Source organism: Pogoniulus pusillus, chromosome 37, assembly GCF_015220805.1.
Source record: "Pogoniulus pusillus isolate bPogPus1 chromosome 37, bPogPus1.pri, whole genome shotgun sequence".
Lineage (NCBI taxonomy): Eukaryota > Metazoa > Chordata > Aves > Piciformes > Lybiidae > Pogoniulus > Pogoniulus pusillus.
Window position 1 is genome coordinate 1785840 of NC_087300.1, and position 10508 is coordinate 1796347.

General features: G+C 60.0%; 1 protein-coding gene across 1 annotated transcript; it reads left to right on the forward strand.

Moving 5' to 3' along the window:
* The first annotated feature begins 3736 nt into the window (after positions 1-3736).
* MYCL (MYCL proto-oncogene, bHLH transcription factor) lies at positions 3737-8950 on the forward strand. Its single transcript, XM_064172597.1, has 2 exons — positions 3737-4444; positions 6891-8950. The coding sequence occupies exons 1-2, from the start codon at positions 3940-3942 to the stop codon at positions 7454-7456; spliced, it is 1071 nt and encodes a 356-aa protein (XP_064028667.1). The 5' UTR covers positions 3737-3939; the 3' UTR covers positions 7457-8950.
* The last annotated feature ends 1558 nt before the right edge of the window (positions 8951-10508 follow it).

The following is a 10508-nucleotide window of genomic DNA, read 5'->3' on the forward strand; positions in this document are numbered from 1 at the left end:
GAGGATCAAGGGCACTGTCTACCGTGGGGAAGGGGTCACAGTCCAGCCTTGCTGTCGGTGGGGATCCAAAGGGCACGAGGACCCCGAGAGCTGCCTTGCGTCATGGCATTGGAGCTGTGCCAGCTTCCTGTGGAGCTGTGCCAGTGCCCAGGGCACATGCCCAGTGTTGGCTGTGGAGCTGTTCCAACACCTTGCAAATGGGGGGGGGGGGAGCACAGCAAGATGCTGGCCTGGCTTGTGAGTGGCCCCCCCAGTGTTGTCACCTGCTGTGGCACAGCCCTTGGAGCACCCACACCCCCTACACCCCCACCCGTGTTTGTGCAGCTGGCACGGGCAGCAAGAGGCTCTTGGGGCCTGTTTGCAAAGTGCCTGGAGAGGCTGGGATGAAAGGGCTGCGTCCCCCCCAGCCCTCTCCACTGGTGCTTTCTCACCTTCAAAGCATCCCAAGCCTGCCGAGGCTGGGACAAGATCCTGCCTCACCCTGGGAACAGCTGGAGAGGTCCCTGACGCCGGCAGGGAGGGGGAAGGTGACATGACCAAGAGCTGTAGGTTGTAGGAGCCTCTGCTCCTGTGCCTGGGGGTGTGTTGGTGTTGGAGCAGAAGGTCTGGGACAATGAATCCCCAGTCCTGCCCCTCCATCCCTGCTGACCCCAATGGCACTGGAGAAGGATGAACCTCCACAGCCCCTGCCTTTGATGTTGGTGGGACAACTTGTATCCTCGAGAGAAAGAGACAGAGGACATCACTCTTGCTTCCTGGGAAGGGAGAAAGGCAGGGAGCAGCCCTTGGGCTGAAGGAGCCTGGCTGGGACAAGCCCAGGGCTCCCAACAAGCCTGGGCACCAAGACCAGTGCTGAAACTGGAGCACAGGAACGTCAGCCTAAGCTCCTGAGCCTGGCTGGGGCCTGGAGCTCCTGCCCCAGCCTTCATGCGGGATGCTTGTGCAGCCCTGAGGCACCCCAAAACCTTGGGGGTCCTGGGGACAGCCACCAGCCTAGAGTCTCTCACCCCTTGCTCCTCTCGTCTCGGCAGCGAGGACACGGAGCGGGGCGAGAGGACATCGCCCGGCACCTCGGGGTTCCGCGGGGTCCGGGGGTGCCGATGGAGCATGTCCCCCCTGCCCTGTCCCCGCGGGCCCGCGGCCCTGCCCGGCCACCAGCAGGTGGCGCCCTGCGCCCGCCAGTGGCAGCGGCAGGAGCCCGGGACCGGGGCGCGGGGCTGGAGAGGTCCGGGGAGGAGCGGAGGGACCCAGGAGGGCCGGAGCAGAGAGGGGGAGCAGAGGGGTTCCCAGCGGTGAGGATCGGGACAGGTCGAGACGGGCCGTGAAAGGTCGGGAGGGGACCGAGGAGACCTGAGAGGAGCTTCGTGGGGTGGGGTGGGGTGGGGTGGGCTACGCTGCGCCGCACTGGGCAGCGCTGGGATGTGTTGGTTCGCCTGGGGCTGGGCTTCTCCGTGCTGGGCTGCGCTGGGATGTGCATTTCTGAGCTGTGCTGGGCCATGCTGGCCCGTGCAGAACCATACTGGGATCTGATGGGAAGAACTGGACTGCGCAGGGCTGTGCTGGGCTGTGCTTTTCTGCTCCGCGCAGGATCCTGTGCTGGGAAATCCTGGAGAGTGCAGGTAAGGGCTGGTCTGGGCTGGTCTGCTCTAGGCTGTTCTGGGCTGCTCTGGGCTGTACTGGGCTGGGTTAGCCCATGCAGGATCGTGCTGGACTGTGCTGGGAAGAGCTGAAATGTGGTGGATTGCACTGGGCTGTGCTGGACCATGCTGGGCAGCTCTGGGATCATAGAATCATAGAATCAATGAATCAACCAGATTGGAAGAGAGCTCCAAGCTTCTCCAGCCCAGCCTAGCACCCAGCCCTGCCCAACCAACCACACCATGGCACTAAGTGCCCCAGCCAGGATTGGCTTCAACACCTCCAGCCACAGCCACTCCACCACCTCCCTGGGCAGCCCATTCCAATGCCAATCACTCTCTGACAACAGCTTCCTCCTAACACCCAGCCTGAGCCTGCCCTGGCACAGCTTGAGGCTGTGTCCCCTTCTTCTGTGGCTGCCTGCCTGGCAGCAGAGCCCAACCCCACCTGGCTACAGCCTCCCTGCAGGCAGCTGCAGACAGCAATGAGCTCTGCCCTGAGCCTCCTCTGCTGCAGGCTGCACCCCCCCAGCTCCCTCAGCCTCTCCTCACAGGGCTGTGCTCCAGGCCCCTCCCCAGCCTTGCTGCCCTTCTCTGGACACCTTCCAGCACCTCAACATCTCTGTTGAATTGAGAGTTCCAGATCTGGACACAGCACACTGCTGGCTCATGTTCAGCTGCTCTCTACCAGCACCCCCAGGTCCCTCTCTGCCTGGCTGCTCTCAGCCACTCTGGATATTCTGGGCTGGTCTCTGGACCGAGGCGGATTTCTCTCTGCAGGGCTGATGCTGCAGGAGGGACCCAGACCACAGGCCCCTGGCTGCCAGCAACATCAGCCAGGGCAGATCCTGTGAGCCTGACCTTACTGGTGGCAAATGGAGGGCACTGGGGCTGGACTGGGCTAGCACAGGCTGCTGAGAGCATCTGCTGATCCCAGGTGGACTGTGCAAGGGCACACACACGTGTGTGTGTGTGTGTGTGTGTGCAGTGATGCCAGGGTCGTTGGTGCACACACTGAGAGCCTCACCGAGTTTTCACAATGTTTATTGCCCTTCCCAGAGAAATACCTTGGCAGTGGAGGATGCAGCATCCCACTGCCCCTGCCCACATCCCAGAGGACACAACTTGTCTCTCCAACCCCCCAGGCTGGATGTGCTGGGCACCACTGGGGCACAACTGAGCTTGAACAGCAGTGATGGGACAAAACACTGGTGGTGGTGCGATAACAGCTCTTGTGTAGCCCAGTACATGCCAGCTTCCCTGTGGCAGGTCATTCCCAGCTGTGCTGGCAGCTCCTGGTCCCTCCAGCTGGTGGTTTCAGAAGGGTGAAGCTCCTGGGTGGATCTGTGGGGGCATTGATGGCTGTGGGGTCACCTCTGCAGAAATACCCCAGACATGACACAGACACAAAGTGACCTCACTGCTGCCTGGGGCTGGAGCCACTCTCCTGCCCATGTCTGCAGGGAACAGCCAAGCGGCAGTGATGGGTGTCTCTGGCAGAGGGTGGTGGCAGTGATCTAGTGCCAGCTTGGGAGCCTAAGGGGAAGTAGGAGCATGCCCAAGCAGGGAGAGGTGGCTGGAAAAAGGCACCCCGGGGTGGTCTCTGGTAGTTGGTGATGCCTGACTGCTGCCTGTCCCCACTTACCCAGTTTGCTTTCCATCGTTGTCAGCTGAGTGCGCCCAGGCTGGTGGCACAGCTGTGCTGGACCTGGGTATCCTCAGCCAACGTCTGCCTTGCAGGAGTCCACTCCTTAGTGCTTGCAGAGGGAGGGTACCCAAACCCTCGACCCTTCCGGGGAGCTGAGGACAGCCTTGGGAGCCGGTGGGATGCTCTGGGGGTTGCAGCAAGGGTCCCACAGCGCAGCGCACCGGGTGGACACTGGCCGATAGCTCCGTTACTGGCCCCGTTTGCAGGAACGGAGAACATCGCGGAGGGGTCGCGGCATCCTTCACATCGTGCCCCCCCTTGTGGGTGGAGAATAGGACACGGTCCCGCCCTCTATGCAAATCTAAGCACAGCGATTGGCGAGCGGGCGGGGCCGGGAGCCGCAGCCAGGCTATAAGAGCTGGGGGGGAACAATACAGCCGCGGTCCCGGCTCGGGGGCTGGAGCCGCCGCGACCCGCAGCGCCGGGCGAGGTGGGTGCACCAGGGGCTCCCCCGCCTTTATCCATGGGGCTGGGGGTGCCCCTCTCCTGAGCGAGGCTGCGGATTGGGTTGGGGGGGTTTGCTTCCTTTTCCTTCTGGCCGTTCAACCCCCTCCCTTCAAGCTCTGCAGCTTCGCGCACAGACTCCTCGCAGAGATGGAGTTTGACTCGTACCAACACTACTTCTACGACCACGACGCCCAGGAGGATTTCCACCGCTCCACGGCACCCAGCGAGGACATCTGGAAGAAGTTCGAGCTGGTACCCACGCCCCCGCTGTCCCCCCTGGGCACCCCCGGGGAGAAGAGCTGCTGCTCGGGGGCTGAGGAGCGCTCGGGCTGGTTCTCCCGCTACTGCCTGGCCGGGGAAGAGCCGGAATATTTGATCGGGACGGGGCAGATCTTCGGGAACCTGAGCGCTTTCATCCTCAAGGACTGCATGTGGAGTGGGTTTTCAGCCCGGGAGAGACTTGAGAAGGCGATGACGGAGAAACTTTCCACGGGCACTCAAAGGGCCACCCCCCACAAGCCTTCCTTCGCGCAGGATTTGGGGTTCAGCAGCTCAGTCAGCGAGTGTGTGGATCCCGCTGCCGTCTTCCTCTGCCCACTGGCCGAGAGCAAGATCCCCCCGTCCTCGGGCTCCGAGGGCCAAAGCGATTCTGGTAAGGATCGAGGTGCAGAGCTGTCCCCCGGCCCAGCCGCCCTCCAGCCTTGCTGCAACCCGTGGGGAGGCCACGCGTGTCCGCACAAGTAGGACCCTCCCAGCCAAAGCAGTGCCTTTGTTGTGGCTCCAAACGAGCCCCCGTGGTCCCGTTCCCAGGAACAAAGCGGGTTCGGCTGCTTCTCTTCCAGCGGAGCTCCTGCTCGGGAGCCCCTTGCCCCTCTCGGGGGGTGGGGTGTATGTGACTCTCTCCCCTCACATACGCACCCGCCTTTTTGGCTCGACCCGGCTCCACGGGAGCTTCGTGGTCAAGTTGATGAGGGGCAAGTTTGCAGCTCAGGAGGCAAAGTTTAGGCTTTTTTTGCTGCGGGTTCATAAACTGGCCTGCTCCCCGTGCCTCCCACCACTCACAGGACCCACTCGGGACGAGTTTTCCTCGGAGCGAAAGGCAGAATGTCCCCAGGGGCTGGCAGGTCGCGGAGTGGTGGCTGCGTGGGCCGGACAGGAACATCCCCCATCAGTTACAGCGCGTCCCACCCCATCCCCGGGGCACGACTGCGTGTCCCCCGTGGGGAGCGTGATGAGGGTGCGTGGTGTATTTACACTGGGGGGGGGGGGGGGGGGGGGTGTCGAACTTGGAAACGAGGCTGAAACTCACCAGCCAGGGGCAATGCGGTGTCACCCCCACCCCGACATCTCAAGCCATAGGGGCGTATTTGCAGTCCTCCTTTACAACCCCGGGGTCTTCCCCAAGCACTCCTCTCCCAGGGGCGGGGGCAGGCATACGCTTTCCCCCTCGCTCCCACGGGCTGACTCGGCTGCCGTGGAAGCGATGACGAGGCCCGCGGTTGCCTTGACCCCGTTAACAAATCTGCCGGTGGCAACGACCTGCGCCGGTGAGTCACGGCGCGGGAAGGGGACTTAATGCCATTAGAGCCCGCGGACAGTAAGCAGGTCGCGGGCGTTAAGAGGCTTAGCCCAAATGGTGGAGGAAGGCTGGATGGGGTAAGAGTGAGGACCCTTGGGGGTCTCGGTGCCGGTGGGGTCCCGGTGCCGGTCCCGGTCCGGCTGCGCCACGTGGGAACCGAACAAAAAGCAACAGATTGCAAACAATAAGAGGGGCAGCACTGATGGACAGGCGAGGGGGCCAATGGGATGAGCATGCGGTTGGCCGGCCCCGCCAGGCAGCCAATGAGTGGCTTGGAGGGGCGGGGCCCCGCGGTCTGACTTTTATTAATGAGCGCCGTTGGGGGTGGGGGGGGTTGTGTGTACACACGTGGCTGAGACCGGCCGGGTTGTGACACTGAGTGTGGTCACCGAGCTCTGTGGGGGCAGTCGTGCTCCCCGCAGTAGCTTCAGTAATGGGGTGGCTTGGGCTTGCTGGACAGAGTCCCCCCAGAGCCTGGGAGCGGAGAGCTGTGGGCCACACGCAGGAGAGTGCCTTGAAGCTCAGCTCCTGTGGCCACTGCTGGTCCTGGTGCAGGAGGGGTGAGGGTCCGGGGGTCAGGACGTCTTAGGGGGGCTGCCCAATGTGCTGGTGGAAGGTTGAGCATCTCAGGTAGACCTCTACTGAGTGGCTGTTTCCCCCCATAAAGCCTAAGCGAATAGGTGGAAGTACATAACTGAAGCTTCTCCTTCTCTCCTAGAAGGAAAGCAATCCCAGGCGTGTCTGGAGCCAGGTCACTTCACTGTCCCCAAGGGCCAGCTCTGTGCCACTGGGTTGTGCTGGGGCAGGACAAGCTCAGTTATGCTTTATTTGGGTCTCGCTGTTCACGGCTTTGATAAGCTCCTACCGCTGACTCCTGGGATTGCCTTCGAGGTTCACCGAGTCTGTCGGAGGGGCACCCCTTCACCTCTCCCTCCCCCACCCCTGCACTGCGGGAGATTGTCCCTTCTGTCCCCAGGGACCCCAGGCTGAATGGGGTTTATCACTTGTGAAAAGTAACAAGTCACCGAAGTGGGAAGCTGCAGCCCAGGGGAACAAAGGGCAGCTCTGCCCCCACCTCCCTCATTTACAATTCCAATGGGCCATGAAAGCTCCCGACCGGGATGAACTTTGGAGTTAGGCTGTCGCAGGTCCCCAGCATCCTGTTCCTGCTGCCCCCATCCCAGGCAGGGGGGGGCTTGGGTGTTCCTTACCTGACGATCCTCTATCTAGGACCTTTGTTGCTCCTGCTGCTGAAGGGAAGCAGAAGCAAAGCCCCACCCCAGTTTTGTGGCACACAGATGTGGGGGGAAGTCTCCTTCCTGTGCAGTGGTTGGGGGGGTAAAAACAACCATTTAAATCACCCAGTGCCTTCTGGAGGTCACGGAGTGGCTTTGCAGTGCCTGAGGAAACTTCTGTGGGATGGCGGTGGGAAGCTGGGCTGGGGGCTGTGGGGAGCCCCGGTGGGGTGACTGAGGGCTGGCAGCTGATGGTGACTTTTTGCCGTGCCTGTTTCGAGCAGAAGGGGAGGAGATCGATGTGGTGACAGTGGAGAAGAGGCAGTCCCTCAGCCTGAGGAAGCCGGTCACCATCACCTTGCGTGCCGACCCCCTGGACCCCTGCATGAAACGCTTCCACATCTCCGTCCACCAGCAGCAGCACAACTACGCCGCTCGCTCACCGCCGGATGCCTGTCCCCCGCCAGAGCCCCCCCAGCAGGACGAGGAGCAGCCACCGAGCACCACGGAGCCGGAGCCGGCCCCTGCCGTGGCGCTGCCCGAGCCCGGCTTGCCGAAAGCCGGCAGCAGCCCCGGCTCTGACAGCGAGGACGTGGCCAAGAGGAAAAACCACAACTACCTGGAGCGCAAGCGGCGCAACGACCTCCGCTCCCGCTTCCTGGCCCTGCGGGACCAGGTGCCCGGGCTGGCCAGCTGCCCCAAGACCCCCAAAGTGGTGATCCTGAGCAAGTCCTCCGAGTACCTGCAGTCCCTCATCAGTGCCGAGAGGAGGATGGCGGCTGAGAAGCGGCAGCTGCGGCTGCAGCAGACTCAGCTGCTCAAACGGATTGCTCTCCTCAAGGGGCATTAGCGCCCAACGTGTTCCCCGCCCTTGTGGCCACCACCCTGCAGCTCCCTCTCAATTTGCACATATTTTCAAACGTTTTGTTTCGGTTGGGGTTGGTTGTTGAACTGTTGGTCCCGGGGAGCTGGGGCAGATGGCAGGCACCGCAGGTGGGGTGGCTCTGGCTGTGGGAATGGGGCCACAGTGTGTGTGTGTGGGGTTGCCCTGTGACATTGCCTGCCTGGGGCTGGCTTCTCGGCACTGGGTGTTTCAAGGGTTTCTTTTCTCCTTGTCTGCCCTCAGTGAAGCTTTCTCAGGTGAGTGCTTCAATTCCTGGGCTTAACTCCACAAAAATTGCTCCACCATCGTTGGGCTGCCCGGGGAGGCAGTGGAGTCCCTGTCCCTGGAGGCATTTAAAAGGCACTTGGATGAGGAGCTTAGGGACATGGTCTAAGAGTGGTGTAGAGAGAGATGCTAGGCTGTGGTTGGACTCTGTCTCAAGGCCTTTCCAACCAGGAGATCCTACAATTCCCCCTCCCTCTTTGCCATTTGCCACTCACAGCATCTCTGGGAGCTGCCCCTGAGCGTCCATCTCGCACCCTAAAAATCCCAAGCACCACTGTCTGCATCTGCTCAGGGGAACAGCTGGAGACAGACAGAGGGAGCCCAGCACGGGGCACACGTCTGGATGGATGCCCATGAGGTGGTGGCAGTGGGATGTGTCTCTCCCCAGGGCCAGCAGCACCCCGTGGGTGACCCCCTCGCTCGGCTGGACCGTACCTCACTTTCTTACCACTTCACGCAGTAGCTTGTCTTGGATTTTATGTTCTAGAAACTGATGCTGCAACTGCAAGTCTTATACTGGAGGCTGTGTTTTTATACTGTATTTTTGTACCACTTTTTGAGAAGTATTGGTAAAGAGTTTGCTTTTTTATATATATATATAATTTTTTTTTTCCCTTTTTGAGGGGGAGGAGGGTTCCTGCTGTGGGGGAAGGGCTCAGTCCTGCTGCACTTTAAGGAGATCAGGAAGGGGCTGGCTTCTGTCAGACCCTTGAGCTGAGCCCTCATGGAGGCCCCCTTGCAGCTCTCCAAACCACCCGTTTGCAATAACAGGGGATTTTTTTTTTCTCTTTCCCCTTTCCCATCCTTGTGAGCATCCTTGTGTCCCACTTTCCCATCCCTGTGAGCACCTCCTCACCAACAGCCACTTAAAATCCCCAGCGAAGCTTTGGGCTTTGCAGGGAGCCTGGCTGGAGGGGCAGGGTGGGGGAGTGGGGAGGATTGTGCTGCCTTTGTGCCCCCCCCCTTGCCTCTGTCGTCCTGCCGCCCAACTGTGGTGGGGTAAGGTGGGTGGCAGGGTCCTCCATCCCCTCCCTGGGGGTGCTGGCAGGGGTGACAGCATGGGACAGCACCCTTGGGTCCCTGCTGACCTGCTGAGAACCGTTAGAGTTAACACTGTGGTCGGATTTAGCACTTTCTTCATTACCTCACGCTTCATAAATAAATAAGTTTGCAACAGCCTTGGGTTGGCTTTTTCCATGCAGGCAGCTGGGGGTTTCCATGCATCACACCACAGTGCTCCTGGCGGGGGTGGGGGGATTAGGGAGGACTGGCCTGGGCTGGGCTGCTGTGTTTTTGGGGTGCTCTCAAGAGGAACAGAAATGAATACGTTTTACACCAGAGCTTGGCTGCCTCACTGCTGGCGAGACAGAGCTCTTTGTCCTGACTTTCTCTCAGCGATGGAAACAGAAGCTGTCACGGTGGTGGGGCCAGGGAAATGAATCACCTGGATTCTTTTTCCTCCTTTTAAGTGGTTTTATTGGCAAGGAGGGGCAGGGAGCCCACACTGGGCTCAGAGAAGGCTTTGCTGTAACACTAAACGCACCTAATGGGGCTCGGGGCGGTCGGTGCGGGGCAGCAGCTGACCTGTAACCCTGTAAGGAGGGGGGAGTGCAATCTGCTCCCTTTCAAGGGGCATCAGAGACCTTCCCGCACCCAGATCTGCAGAGTGGATGAAATTATATACATGTGTGTTCTCCCTGCTCTCCCTGAACCTGATGCTTTTGGGTTTCCTTCGTACCGGTAGCAAAAGTCTTATTCTAAATGCAGGAGGGAAATGGGATCCTGTTACTGCTGAGAAGGCAGAAGCGAGCTGCTGCTGCTGCTGCAGGCTCGAATCACCTGGGGGAAACCAGCCTTAAAAAGCAATGATTCTCCTCAGAAGCTCTTCACTACCCTTTCCCTTCGGTTCTGGCAGCATTTCACACTTTCTGCACGTTGCATCATGCTGTGGCAAAGCCTTTTTGGAGCTGTGTTTAAAAAGTGCTCAGGGGAAGCACAGTTTAAAGAGGGAGGAGGGTGACCTAAATCTGACACCTCACCCATGCGCAGGAAACAAAGCCCAGATGTAAAGGTCCCTCCAACGTTTATTTTGGGTGCATGTACACCGACACTTGCAGCCTGGTGTCTTTTTTCAGCTCAAGGTGACCCTCCAGATAAGGTTTTTAGCAGCGTGGGTTGGGTTTTTTTCACGCTGAAGGCACATTTTCTTTCCTGGAAACGATGTGCAGATCTCATGGGCTGAGCTGAGAACCTCACCAGTGGAAAGTGTAGTTTGCTTCAAATCAAAGCGAGGCACAGTGGCAGTTTTGCACACACCTTTCAGCTCCCCTGCTTACAGCCCACGTAGGTAAACATCCACCTGAAGCTTTCCTGGTTACCAGAGCAGATATTTCCTATTGTGTTGCCGTGGTAAGGACCATGAAAGCAGACTGGCAGTGTTAAGTGAAAACAAAACACAACACACAGGGCTCCTGCTCCTCGCCTCAGTGCTGCACTTTGCAGCAACCATCACTGCTCAGCACTGCCAGGCTTGACAGTTATTGTTTTAATGCACGCTGCCCTGCTCACCCCCTGCTCTCTGCCACTCACTCCCTTGGCTCCACTGCCGTCACCCCCAAACCACCTCTGCTCTCTCAGCAGAGCTTTGCTCCCAGTTCCGTGCGGGGCAGCTTCAGCCAGCCCGGGGGTGGCACAGGCTGGGGGCAGCCTTCACGCCTGGGCTGGCAAATTTTTA

Excerpts from the sequence above, each read along its gene's own strand:
- MYCL (XM_064172597.1), top strand. The coding sequence starts at position 3,940 with ATGGAGTTTGACTCGTACCAACACTACTTCTACGACCACGACGCCCAG. Across the intron at positions 4,445-6,890 it reads CGAGGGCCAAAGCGATTCTG|AAGGGGAGGAGATCGATGTG; the intron begins GTAAGGATCGAG and ends TGTTTCGAGCAG.